We start from the raw sequence: 13,839 nt of genomic DNA, 5'->3' as shown, positions 1-13,839 counted from the left end.
TTTACTTGACCTCTCCGAGTCTAAGCTTCCCATGAGTGTCTGCAACACAAGGAGAGTAATGCTCTGGAGTGGTGTTTGGAAGATTCATCCACAAAGTGCTTGTCACATAGTCAGTACTCTGTAAATATTATTTTGAATCCTGGGTAAAACCATGCGTGGAGTTTGGGACTCCCCAGTTTCTTCTAGTGATTGTGTACTTTATCAGGAAGTCACTTTCTGTTAGAAATTGCTTCCTGTCATCATCCCTCCAGTGACTGAGGGTGACATTTCATGTCTTTTCCAAATTTTGGCTCTATGACTCATCCCAAGTCTCAGGAAGAATGAGATGCTGTGTGTGAGTGAGTGAGTGTGATTCTGCGGATGTATCGCCTCAGTACTGTCTGGGTACCACTCGTGTGTGGCTGGCTTGATCATTTTCAAAACATGTCAGTAGACAGAGTTCTGTGTGGTGCATAATTCCAGTAGAAATTAGTCCAAAGAACCTGAGGAAAGGTTATGCTTGTTATTTGGGACAGAAAAGTATGTCCTTCTCTAATGTGGCTCTTAACGTGAAGAGTCTGACTTGGCATTTTCAACAGGGCTCTTTAGAGAACAATATTTTTGCTGCAGGGATGAGATTTTTAGCAGAAATTCTGCCATGCTTGTGCTATGAACCCTGCGTTTGAGGCGCTTTTAAAAAATATCTACCTAAGGAGCTCGAAGAGAGGATTTGATTGATTTGATTTGAGCAAATCCATTTGATCAATTTGATCAAATCCTCTCTTGGATTTGATTGATCCAAGAGAGGATTTGGGAGGAGCAATCAATTAAAACTATAAGACAACTATTCACCAACTGACTAGACTTTTTAATAAATAAATATATGAATAGAAATGTATCTATATATGAGAGAATTTGATTAAGTGAGAATCAAAAGACAAGGAAAAATTGAAAAATTTTTAAAATATCTTAGGGACTTCCCTGGTGGTCCAGCAGCTAAGACTCCATGCTCCCACTGCAGGGGTCCTGGGTTTGATCCCTGGTCAGAGAACTAGATCCCACATGCTGCAGCTAAGACCCGGCACAAAAAAATAAAAATAAAAAAAAAAAATCTGCCTCCATTTGTCGTGATGATCCTCCTGGATAGGATTGCCACATCTGCTCTTCTCTCCCTCCCTGCTGCTGCTGCTAAGTCACTTCAGTCGTGTCTGACTCTGTGCGACCCCATAGACGGCAGCCCACCAGGCTTCCCCATCCCTGGGATTCTCCAGGCAAGAACACTGGAGTGGGTTGCCATTTCCTTCTCCAATGCATGAAAGTGAAAAGTGAAAGGGAAGTCGCTTAGTCGTGTCCGACTCTTTGCGACCCCATGGACTGCAGCCCACCAGGCTCCTCTGTCCATGGGATTTTCCAGGCAAGGGTACTGGAGTGGGGTGCCACCGCCTTCTCCCTCCCTGCCTGTCCCCAAATCTCACTCCTTGTGTAACTCTGGCATCTCCTGCCATATGTCATTCCCGAAGCATCTTATCTAAATAAATAAGCATTTTTAACATTTTCAGTCATGTTAATAACTAGTATACATCTTACTGTATTTTTTAAAAAAAAATTTTATTGAAGTATAGTTGATTTACAATGTTGTGTTAGTTTCTGATGTATAGCAAAGTGTTCAGTCGGTTCAGTCACTCAGTCATGGTGTCTGACTGTTTGTAACCCCATGAACTGCAGCATGCCAGGCTTCCATGTCCATCACCAACTCCTGGAAATTGCTCAAACTCATGTCTGTCGAGTTGGTGATGCCATCCAACTATTTCATCCTCTGTCGTCCCCTTCTCCTCCTGCCTTCAATCTTTCCAGCATCAGGGTCTTTTCCAATGAGTCAGCTCTTCGCATCAGGTGGCCAAAGTATTGAAATTTCAGCTTCCAATGAATATTCAGGACTGATTTCCTTTAGGATTGACTGGTTGAATCTCCTTGCAGTCAAAGGGACTCTCAAGAGTCTTCTCCATCACCACAATTCAAAAGCATCAGTTCTTCGGTGCTCAGCTTTCTTTATGGTCCAACTCTCACATCCATACATGACTACTGGAAAAACCATAGCTTTGACTGGCCAGACCTTTGTTGGCAAAGTGATGTCTCTACTTTTTAATATGCTGTCTAGGTTTGTTATAGCTTTTCTTCCAAGGAGCAAGCACCTTTTAATTTCATGGCTGCAGTCACCATCTACAGTGATTTTGGGGCCCAAGAAAATAAAATCTGTCACTGTTTCCATTATTTCTCCATCTATTTGCCATGAAGTGATGCGACTGGATGCCATGTTCTTAAGTTTTTTGAATGTTGAATTTTAAGCCAACTTTTTCACTCTCCTCTTTTACTTTCATCAAGAGACTCTTTCGTTCCTCTTCACTTTCTGCCACAAGGATGGTATCATCTGAGTATCTGAGGTTATTGATATTTCTCCCGGCAATCTTGATTCCAGCTTGTGCTTCATCCAGCCTGGCATTTCACATGATGTACTCTGCATATAAGTTAAATAAGCAGGGTGACAGTATACAGCCTTGACCTTTCCCAATTTGGAACCACTCTGTTGTTTCATGTCCAGTTCTAACTGTTGTTTCTTGACCTGCATACACATTTCTCAGGAGGCAGTTAAGGTGGTCTGGTATTCCCACTCTTGAAGCAAAGTGTTTATATATATATACATATACATATATATATACACACACATATATATATATACACACATATATATACACATATTCTTTTCTGTGATGGTTTATTGCAGGATGTTGAATATAGTTCCCTGTGCTATACAGTAGGACCTTGTTGTTTATCTGTTTTATATATAGTAGCTTGCATCTGCTAATCCCAAACTCCTAATTTATCCCTCTCCAACTCCCTCTCCCCTTTCTAAAGTCTGTTTTCTCTGTGAGTCTGTTTCTGTTTTGTAAACAAGTTTGTGTCATGTTTTCGATCCCGCATGCAAGTAGCATCATATGGTATTTGTCGTTCTCTTTCTGACTTCACGTAGTACGCTGAGCTCTAGGTCCATTCATGTAGCTACAGATGGCATCATTACCAATGGCTGAGTAGTGTTCCACTGTATGTGTCCACCACATCGTTATCTCTTCACCTTTCCGTGGACATTTAGGTTGTGTCCATGTCTCGGCTGTTGTAAATAGCGCTTCTCTGAACATAGGGCCGCATGTATCTTTTTGAATTAGAGTTTTCTGTCAATATATACCCAGGAGTGGGATTGCTGGATCTTATGGCAACTCTTTTTAGTTTTTCTTAAGGAACCTCCATACTGTTTTCCATAGTGCCTGCACCAATTTATATTTTCACCAGCACTGTAGGAGGGTTCCCCTTTCTCCCCATCCTCTCCATTATGCTGTTTTAGAACAAATACCTACCTGTGGGAATTATTCTACAGATGTATTTGCCTATGTGTGAAATGACATAAACACACTGCAGCATTGCTTGTAACAATAGCCAAACACTTAAGGATGGTACACAGATGTCCACCAATGGAGATCTGGTTAAATGTATTATTGTTCCTCCACACTGTAGAATATTTAGCAGCCACAAAAGAAAATGAAAATTTTCTTTATGTGCTAATGTGAGGTCTTCTAGATAAAGTATTAAGTGAAAAAAAGGAGATGCAGAATATGTGGGGTTTATATTCTAAAGAAATTATACATATTTGCTGACAGGCATAGAATATCTTTGTTAGTATACACAGTAGACTAGATTACGTGCTTTGGGGAGGGGAACTAGATTTCTGGCAGACACAGATAGGAAAGTGATAGGAAAGTGACTTCACCGTATGCCCTTCTGTGCTTTTTAAATTTTATATCATGTGAAGGAATTGCCTTTTCCAACAAAATTTATAATGAAATAAAATGAAGTACTGTGCCTGAATGGGATGAAAGCAGTTTTTAATAAATTTATAGCCTAATCTGTTTCTCAGTAAAATCGTCAGCTCATAGTTTCTACTCTTCCATATAAGTTATTTCACTTTGAGCTAGCGTTCTTGGCAGAAGGAGTCAAGAGCAAGGATATACCTAGAGAACCAGACTTGTAGACTCGACTCCCTTTGAATTTCCAGTATCAGAGCCAGACCTTGGTCATGTTTTTTTCTTTTTTCATGACCGTTGAAACACGAGACATCCAGCAGCTCACTTACAGAACCCCACAGAAAGCACGAGGTTACTTTCCCAGCTGTGTGTGAAGAAGATAAGGTGGAACCTTCTGAATTTCATGAAGCTGCACACCCCAAGGAAGTTTGAGTTGACGCTCAGGCTCAGCCAGACAAGTGTTTGTAACTCCATCCAGTCCCTGGTGTTTTTCGCTTGCGCGTCAAGGGTATAAATCATGCGACTGTTTGCTCCTAAGGTTTCTGGCTTCTCTCCCCCTCAGGGCAGGGTGCCGTTTGCGGTGCCCGACAAAGTCCTGTGGCCGCAGCTGTGCGAGGCGCTCAACATGAAATTCAAGGCTGAGGTGCAGAGCAACCGGGGCCTGACCAAGGAGAACCTGGTGTTCCTGGCGCAGAAGCTGTTCAACAGCAGCAACAGCCACCTCGAGGACTACAACGGCATGTCCGTGTCCTGGTCCCAGTTCAACCGGGTGAGGGACGCGCCACCTGCAGCGGTTAGATGAGCCCCTGCAAACCCGATCCCTCAGGAGCTGCCCTGCACCAGGCCCTCACTCCTCGTGTCTCTAATGTGATGTGCCCGTGATATTAGGAAGCTTCTGAACAGATGGACAGCCTCATACATCTTATGTACAAAATTACGTGCTTGAATATTTAAGCAGATGGGGTGGACTAGCATGCGGCTAGTGTATTTTCTCCTTTGTAAAGGAAACAGAAAAGCAAACAGTAACGTAACTCATGAGAAGTAAAGCTTTTGTGACGATCAGAGCTCCATGGCTCTGTCCCCTTGACCCTCTGATGTTCCTTGATACGTAATACAAAGTCAGACTCCCATGGAACCCTTGGTCCAAGAAAGAGGACGCTGATGAAGGAAATTTAAGTTGATTTTAAATTGAACTTCAGTCTCTTCCTTACACCCCCACTCCACTTATTTTAAGTGTCCTAATTCAGAGATTTCATAGTCTCTGAGTATGTCTTTTTTGAACGGTTATGTGCCAACCAGCTGGCTAAGAGGTTTGCTGGTGATCAGGGGAGCTTTGCTAGGAGAAGCAGGAGGCCCCCGTGGTCTGTCTTTGCTGTTGCAGTACGGCTCCTGCCTTCCAGCAGAATCAGATCACTGCATTTGGCTGATAATTGTCAGTAACACCCAGAGGATGGAGTGTTCTCTGCAGCCTCATAGTGTGATCTGATGCAATTCACATTTACGCATCCCGGAGCATCTTGTTAAGGGGCAGGCTTGGACACAGCAGGCCTGAGCTCAGAAGCTCCTGGGCGGTGCTGCTGCTGTTCATCACATGCCACAAATCACAACCAGCAAAGGACTAGTCAGCCCAGATGCAGGGGAAAGTGTGTGTGGCCAGGCCCACTGAGTGTTGGTAATTGCTTCGTGGTGTTTTCCCCTTCTTCCGTCTTTTCCTTTCTGCACTGTATTTTGGTTGTAGGACCCTTTGGTCAAACTCAGGCAGGTGTGTATATTTGTATGATCCTGACAGTGAGGATGTTTTCCATTTAATTTGTCCAGTTAAAGCGTATCCAGGTAATCAGACCCTGAGCGTGGCTTTTGCCTTCTTGGGTTCACTGTTGTCTCTCCAACCAGGAGAATTTACCCGGACGGAATTACACTTTCTGGCAGTGGTTTGACGGTGTTATGGAAGTGCTAAAGAAACATCTCAAGCCTCATTGGAATGACGGGTGAGAATCGTCATTTGTTAAGTTGGCAGGAGAGTGGTAAGATCTTCCTTCTTGCATTGAAACATCACACTCTGCTTCTGCTCCTTTGGCCTTTATGATCCAGGGCTATCTTGGGTTTCGTGAACAAGCAACAGGCCCACGACCTGCTTATCAACAAGCCAGACGGGACCTTCCTGCTGAGGTTCAGTGACTCTGAAATCGGTGGCATCACCATTGCCTGGAAGTTTGATTCTCGTGAGTGTCTCTCCCTCTTTAGGACATCTTGTCTCTGGTTAGGTGCTTACGTTGGGAAATTATTATACTGTAACCACCAGTTCATGGAGTACTTGTTATTATTCCTTGGGGCCAGTACTAATTACGGGAAGCACAAGTGTATAACCGTGACACAACTGCAGCTGGTGTAGAATATTATGGGAAACACAAGCACTAATTTTGAGAAACACAAATGGACAGCCCGACATGGCTACCTTTGTAATACAGTATCCTGCCCAAAGTCTCAGCTGCTTCACCTTTGAACTTTTTGCCTTCTTATTATTCAACCTTGGGCTTATTTCAGTAAAGAATTACTCTGTTGTTTGGAGTCATTAGAGTGGAAATAATATGCTGTTTTCATTTTTCGTTTATGCTAAGCTAAGGGGTCACGGCTATTGACCATTTCCATCTAGAAATATTAGTTCTTTCCTCTGATCTTCACAGTCAGACAAGAGTAGTGTAATTGTTTTTGGTAACTTAAAGATTTTAATAGCTTTTAATAACTCTCACACACCCTCTGGCTATGGACACACTTCCTATCTCTCTTACATGCTTTTGTACAGGGAATCAGGGACTGGAGTCAGAAACAAGTTTTTTGTAGGAAGGGAGAGAATACTGTTTGAACTGGAAACTGCCTGAGATCATTAGGTCTCAAGGGAAGTAGGGTATGTGGTACCTGCTTATGTACCCGTGACTTTTAAAACTGCTTAATCCACAACCCACGGTTATTTTTAAATGGAGATTTTTATTAGGACAATTTTCATGGAGAGCTTTATTTGTAGTCTCTTTGGGTTTTAAGATTTCCTGTTCAGAAGTCATATTTAGACCATGATTATTCTGTCTGTTGATCTAGAGGAAAGAATGTTTTGGAATCTGATGCCTTTTACCACCAGAGATTTCTCCATCCGGTCCCTGGCTGACCGCCTGGGAGATCTGAGTTACCTTATCTACGTGTTTCCTGACCGGCCCAAAGATGAAGTGTACTCCAAGTATTACACCCCAGTTCCATGCGAGCCTGCCACTGGTAACAATGTTCGCATTCTGATTTGGTTTCATTGTGACTTGGGGCTTTGTTTTAGATGTGAGTGTGTCTGTGTCTGTCTATCTGTATGAAAATCTATACAATTAATACTCAGTTGTTGCTGTTAGAGCTTTATGCAGGGCAGATATAAATCCCAGGCTGTTTTCATTAGTCAAACAAAAAACATATCCACCACCAGCCCCAAATACCAAACTGAAGGGAACAAGTGTCTGTTTGTATCCTGGCTTTTAATTCTTTTGAGTATTTTCCCAGAAGGGAAAGGACTGGTTTATATGATAATTCATATGTTTAATTTTTTGAGGAACCACTGTAGTGTTTTTCTAGCAGCTACACTGTATTACAATGTACAAGTTTAGATCAAACAAAGTTAGGAAGGTAAAATTTTGTATTTTAAAACAGAGATGGTTTCATTGCTTTCTGAGCATAGAAGTATTATGTATTTATTGTAAAAATTTCCAGAAAAGTATAGAAAAGAAAATAGATATCACACAACAGTCTTACCTCATCCATGTAAACAATTTAGTAAATGTTCTTCAGTCCACATAGCTAGGTTTTCTGCATTCAGTCACCAGAGGCTTATTGAGTACTTCCTGTGTGGGGATTACAATCTAATAGCAGAAGGAAGACAATAAACAAGTAAATAAATATATCTATTTAGTGATGGCCATTATGAAAACAAATAAGGTGAAGGGATAGGGAGTCCAAGAGAGGTGGCAGTTCACTCGGGTGGTCAGAGAAGGCTTCCCTGAGGAGGCATCATCAGAGTAAACCTGAATGAAGTGGGGAGGCCGCACACAGATCTCAAGAGAGAACGCTCTAGGCCGGGAGAACAAGAGCAGAGACTCTGAGACGGGAGTGAAGTTGACGTGTTTAGAAAATCTCACAAGGACCCGGGGGGCTGGAACTGGATGAGCAGGGGAGAAATGGCAGGAGGCGGGGCCAGGGCAGCAGGAAGGACCAGGTCCTGGCGGGTTTGGGCCATACCATACATCATCATTTATGATCTGATTACTCTTTGACTGAAAAATACATCACAGGCAGAGTTACAGGCCAGTAAATATAAACTAACAGCATCGTTTTAACAATAGCCTAGACTTCATTGTGCAGCGATTCTCTGTTGGTTATTTAAGATACTTTGAAGTTGGTCACAGTTTTTTTGTGATGATTAATATTGAGATAACCAAGTACCTGCATCTCTTTCAACTTGTTTCCTTAGGACAGATTCCTAAAGTCGAATTTGAGACACGTGGTAGGTGCTTTTCAAGCATTTTGACACATCTTTCCAGAATTGCCCTGCCGAAAGTGGAGTCTGTTTCCACTCCCACAGACACCTGTCTGAGTGTCTGTTTCTCCATCCTCCTCCTGCCAGGCATAGAATCTCTTCATCAGCTTCCTGTTTGCCAGCCTGACATGAGATCTTACATGTCAGGGCATACACATGAGGTCTTAGTTCTTATTTTTCATTTCTTCGATTCTTTATAAGCTCAAAACATCTTTTCATGTAATGGCAATAATAGTGATAAGAAATGAAGTAATAATAGCAGCTAATGTTTGTCAAATGCTTACTTGAGTACCAGACACTTTCTGAGCACGTTTCAAATAGTTTCTCTTTTAATCTTCAGAACAGGCCTGTGCAGTAGCTACTGTTCCCATCCCCAGGTTTCATTTGAGGAGCTGAGGCCCAGAGGAGTGAAGTAGCTGGTCAGTGGTCTCACAGCTAGGAAGAGGCCAAGCCAGGGTTTCAGCTCAGTCTAGCCTGTGCTTCTTAGCCTCCACGTTATTGGCCATTTGTATTTTTCCTGTACGTTCCAATTCCTTGTTCAGTTTTCTTTTGGAGTTCCTTTTTCCTTAATAACGTGCAAGGATCTTTATATAGTAAATAAAGCCTTTATCTTATATAGCAGAGATTTTTTCTTTGTGTCATGGTTCTTTTAACATTTAGGTTTTGTTTTGCTGAAGTGCAAAGATGTGTATTTTCTACATAGCCCAATCTGTTGACCTTTTTCCTGTAGAGATTCTGCCTTCTGTAGCATGCCTTCCCACCTGGTTATATTTCTAGGTGGGGAAGTAAGCCAAAATATTTTTAGACTTAGGTGGTATTTTGGATTAAACCTGCCACTGCTTCTTTTTATGAGCCCAGCTAATCTAGGTTTTCAAATGTTAGTTTTATAGCATTTCTTTGTTTCTTATCTTTTCTGCCGTTCTATAAAATTCTCTGTAGACAGTAAAGCACAAAAAGCATGAGATATTATGAAAAGGCAGCCACTGACATTTGAAGCCCCAGAAGAAGCAGGTCAGGATAACAAGCGATGTGTAACCCATGGCGCGGTTCAGTCTCTTAGACTGAGTCATCCTCCTGACCTCAGCGGAATCTTCGCTGTCTAATAGACTTGAGACATACTTGTTGCCTTCCTCACACACCCAGGAAACAGGACTTCACCAACTTCAGACTATCACAGTCCTACTACCGACCTTAGCTGGATTTCCATAACCAGCCTTTGAGAAGGTAACTCTGCCTTATCCCCTCGGGTGATCCCTAGCCCACCGCATCCCAGCGAGGATGCTGTGGAGTGCTTTTTTCCTAACCAGCCATGCAGCAGAAACGGCACCCACTGGGAGGCACGGCCGTCACATGACTCCCAAGTACAGAAACCCACACAAAGACGCAGACACCTGACAGAGTGGCTTTCCATTTCCCCAAACAGTAGAAGCTCAGAGCTAGAGTAACTCCCAGGGTCCTTGAGTAAGAGTGATCCCCTTCTGATACCTAGATTTTTCCGCATGACCCCTGGCAAGTGTTGGTCCACCTTGTATGTGAACACCTCCAGTGATAAGGAAGTCAGGGCCTCCCGAGGCTGTTTCTCTAGAGTTCCAGTGGTGACACTGTTCTTCCTTGTATGATTGAGAAGTTGTCCAGTTGCGACCTCCCCATGTTGGTCCTCGCTTTGTTGCCAGTCCTTCTGTATCTGCAGCTTGAAACTTTTGAAGATGTGTTTTCTTTTTACAGTGAGTGTGCAGTTAATGCTTGATTTAGATGTGTATTGAAGTTTTCCTTTTTTATGGTCTGAAGAATGTATTAACCCATCCAAGCCGACTTGGAAGCTGTCTTAACTTCCAGTGTCAGTATTGAGGCTTCTCCTCTCTTGGGTCTTCCTAATGAATTAAAATATGTGCTTGTGGGACTTCCCTGGTGCTCCAGTGGCTAAGAGTCTGCATTCCCGATGGAGGGGCCCCAGGTTTGAGCCCTGAACAAAGAACTAGATCCCACTTGCCACAACTAAGCCAAAATTAATTAATTATTTTAAAAGACTCCATGCTCCGAATGCAAGGGTTATGGTTTCGATCCTGAGTTGGGGAACTAACACCCCGCATGCCACACTGTAAGACCAAAAAAAATGAGAGAAAAATGAAAGACACGCTTGTACCAAATCCTAAGATAAAATGAGGTGATTGTGTCTTATCTTAAGAAAAGACGGGATTCTTAAGGGAGACTGCATCTTCATTTCATTTGAGAACTTTGGTTCTCATCACCATCTTCCCTCCTCGGCAGCTAAAGCAGTGGACGGATACGTGAAGCCACAGATTAAGCAAGTGGTCCCTGAGTAAGTGTCCGGGTTCAGCGCTGGTCTCTTGCGGCCTCTTATGTCCTCCCTACGCCTCCACCTGGCTCTCCTCACCCCCCACCACCTCCCCACACACACACACATACCTGGCCCAGCCCTGGGGAGGGAACTGGGCCTTGGTCATGAGGGGACCTGGTACCCAGGGCCCCGCTCCCACAGCCAAAGCCCCAGGCTCAGTAGGTCCTTTGTCCTTTCCCACCCGAGAAAGACACAAAAGTGCTCCCTCCCCGCTACCCCTTGCTAAGGCTCCGCTTCCTCCCACAGGTTTGTGAGCGCCTCTGCAGACTCTGCCGGAGGCAGCGCCACCTACATGGACCAGGCTCCCTCCCCAGCCGTGTGCCCCCAGCCTCACTATAACATGTACCCACAGAAGTAGGTTGTGTTCCCCTGGGGCTCCATGGGGAGGAACTAGGCACCTAGCCTCAGGCTGGGTGCCCAGAGGACTGATGGGCAAGGACACCAGGGCTGGTCTGGGTCTGAGACTACCCCGGCCAGGCAGGCTCAGGCACGTGCCCAGATGGGAGGGAGAGATTTGACCAACAGGCATTGGTAGTATCCAACAGGGTTGGGCAATGTCACCTGCTCCACTCTTCTAAAGTGGAGATTTTTCTGGCTCTGTGTACGAAGCAGATGGGTTTTAAGTACGTGCGGGCAGCCCGTGTTGAGGCTAGGTAGGCTGGGCATTTTAGTCTGGGTCACTGTGTCCAACCGACTGGCAGCCGACTCTGCCCCAGGGTTCAGGTCACCTTACTAGCTGCCTGCCAGGCCTGGGCCAAGGGTACAGGCAGCCTGAGCTGCTCACCTGGTGGGGTGTAGGGTGGTCTCTGCTGCTCCTTGTTGGCCTCTGACCTCTTCCTTCCTTCAATCTCTCCTCTTTTCCTCCCAAGCCCCGACCCCGTCCTTGACAACGATGGTGACTTCGATCTGGACGACACGATCGACGTGGCGCGGCGTGTGGAGGAGCTCCTAGGCCGACCCATGGACAGTCAGTGGATCCCCCACGCACAGTCGTGACGCCCCACCCCCTGCCCCATCGCCATCTCTAGCTTCTTCATCCTCGCCAGAGGAGTTACTTTTGTGGATGTTTTAATTCCATGAATCGCTTCTCTTTGGAAACAATACTCATAATGTGAAGTGTTAATACTAGTTGTGACTTTAGTGTTTCTGTGCATGGTGGCACCAGTGAAGGGCGTGTGAGTGTGTGTGTGTGAGTGTGAGATTGCACGCTGTGCTGCTTCTCCTCCTTGCTGTCCAGAGTTTAGCTACAGCACTGGGGCCACAAACAGAGGCTCTGGTGGTTTTAACCTTGTGCAGAATGGCAGTTAGTTCCATGAACCCTGGGCCATGTGTCTTGAGGTCCAGTGGCTCTGACACGTGGCTCTTCAAGTGAGGGAAGGACAGAGGGAAGTGGAAACACCTCCCGTCTGGTGAATCTGTGTCACCGTGTTTGCCAAGCCATTGATCTATAACCGTGATGGTCTCTGCTTTTCTTCTGAAACATAGAAACTGTCTTGTGATGAAGGAGGTCAATCCTCCATCTTTCCTCTCCCCCAAGCCCCATTTTCCTGGGTCGGTATGGGAAAAGTGGCTGGGGCAAGGGAAGTCGTGGCTTTGGCGGTGGGTAGTGGCTTTCTAAATAACTGGTAGCCCATCTTCTGTTCTCTGCCTCCCACGCTCACTCCCACGCCCCGTGGAATTGCCACTTAGTTCCTGTGTGTGTACACATGTGCAGACACGTTTGATGAAGTAGAGGAAAGACACGAGGGTCGCATAACCAGTGCTCTCAGTGTTGATGTCCTTTATGCCGTGGCCGGATTGAACGGCCCGGCCCTGGCTCACGGGCTCTGAAAATGTCGCCTTGTTCCCCGGGAACAACCATCAGTCTGCCTGCCCTCCTCTGCGCTGGTGGAGGCGCAAGCAAGGTTTTCTAAAGGCACATTGATAATAGCTTTTTGCAGATGTTGACTTGTGTTTTTGTTTCTGAATCAGGACTTCTCGGTTTCCCCTTCTCAGCCCAATTTGACGTTGGAATTCTCTCTCCCTGCATCAGGGCCTGTGCCTTTGACTCACCACAGGTCACGTCTCTTCCCTTCACTGTCCACACCCAGTGTCTTGGGGAGTGGGTGGCCAGAGTGTGGGCTGAACCCAGGACCTGTGTGTTGCCCACCTGGGCAGGGTGCTGGGTGTCAGCATTGGGGTAATTTGGGGAAACACAGTCAGCAGGTTTGCTGGGAAAGTTTAGTAAGCTGCAAAAACAAAGCAAAACAAAAAATCCTCAGCATAATTTTGTCCAAAATTTCTTCCATAGCTTTACACCAGAAGGAAGGAATGGGCTGTGGCAGGCAGGTGGGCAAAGGGGGAGGCAGGTATAGCTTTGGGGTTTAAGCCTTAAGGTCACCCCAGCTCCCCTCAAAAAGAAGGGCCTGACCACACCCAGGAGGGAATGGCCCTAAAAACATTATTTTTATACATGTGGGGAAATGAAAATATTTTTTTTACAAAATTAACTTCTGAATTTATCAGTATTTTAATGTTAAAGGAAAATATTTCTCTGTAGTAAATATTTATTGGAAGATGACTTTGTAAAAGCTGCTCTTTGCCCTAGCTTAGTTTCGTACACTGATGTATCAATATTTTTCTATGCTGGGCGGTAGACTGTCTCTGCTTCTGATGACCAGGCTGACCCCTCCATGGATACCAGCCCTGACGTACTAGCCCCTTATGTCCTCAAGATTTGATTAAAATCCCCGCCTCCCCCTCCGCACCCCCTTACCGAGGATAGGAGTGTTGGGGAAAGGTGGAAAGAAAGCCTAGTTGCCCCTGTCACCCAGGCACCTTGAGTGCCAACCCTGGTGGTCCCAGCAACCCCAGGGGCAGGGAGTGACACACGTTCAGATGAGCGGCTGGCCCGGCCCCAGGCATGCCAAGGGCAGAGCTCTCACTGCACAGTTAGCACCGGGCTGGGGAGAATGGGGGCCCAGGAGAGTGGCTGCCCGGAGCCTGGGGGTTCCTGCGCGTGTCCCATGGCCGAGCTGTCCTCAGTTTTCCTGAGACCGTGTCTCCTGATAGGAGAGATTGTGACTGAAAGGCACGCTCACTGT

General features: G+C 45.3%; 1 protein-coding gene across 3 annotated transcripts in view; it reads left to right on the top strand.

Annotated features, from left to right (window-relative positions):
- Window positions 1-11,879, top strand: part of STAT5B (signal transducer and activator of transcription 5B) — a 62,222-nt gene extending 50,343 nt beyond the window's left edge. For all 3 annotated transcript variants that reach the window (XM_052657807.1, XM_052657808.1, XM_052657809.1), the window contains 7 exons: window positions 4,396-4,602; window positions 5,727-5,821; window positions 5,925-6,055; window positions 6,927-7,097; window positions 10,666-10,717; window positions 11,003-11,110; window positions 11,626-11,879. In XM_052657807.1, the coding sequence (XP_052513767.1) occupies window positions 4,396-4,602; window positions 5,727-5,821; window positions 5,925-6,055; window positions 6,927-7,097; window positions 10,666-10,717; window positions 11,003-11,110; window positions 11,626-11,752 (891 nt within the window). In that variant the 3' untranslated portion in view covers window positions 11,753-11,879. The remainder of the gene's footprint in view (window positions 1-4,395; window positions 4,603-5,726; window positions 5,822-5,924; window positions 6,056-6,926; window positions 7,098-10,665; window positions 10,718-11,002; window positions 11,111-11,625) is intronic.
- The last annotated feature ends 1,960 nt before the right edge of the window (window positions 11,880-13,839 follow it).

This window comes from Budorcas taxicolor, chromosome 19 (genome assembly GCF_023091745.1).
Source record: "Budorcas taxicolor isolate Tak-1 chromosome 19, Takin1.1, whole genome shotgun sequence".
Taxonomy (NCBI): domain Eukaryota; kingdom Metazoa; phylum Chordata; class Mammalia; order Artiodactyla; family Bovidae; genus Budorcas; species Budorcas taxicolor.
The sequence above is the reverse complement of the archived record's forward strand: the minus strand, read 5'-3'. Positions and strand labels throughout refer to the sequence as shown.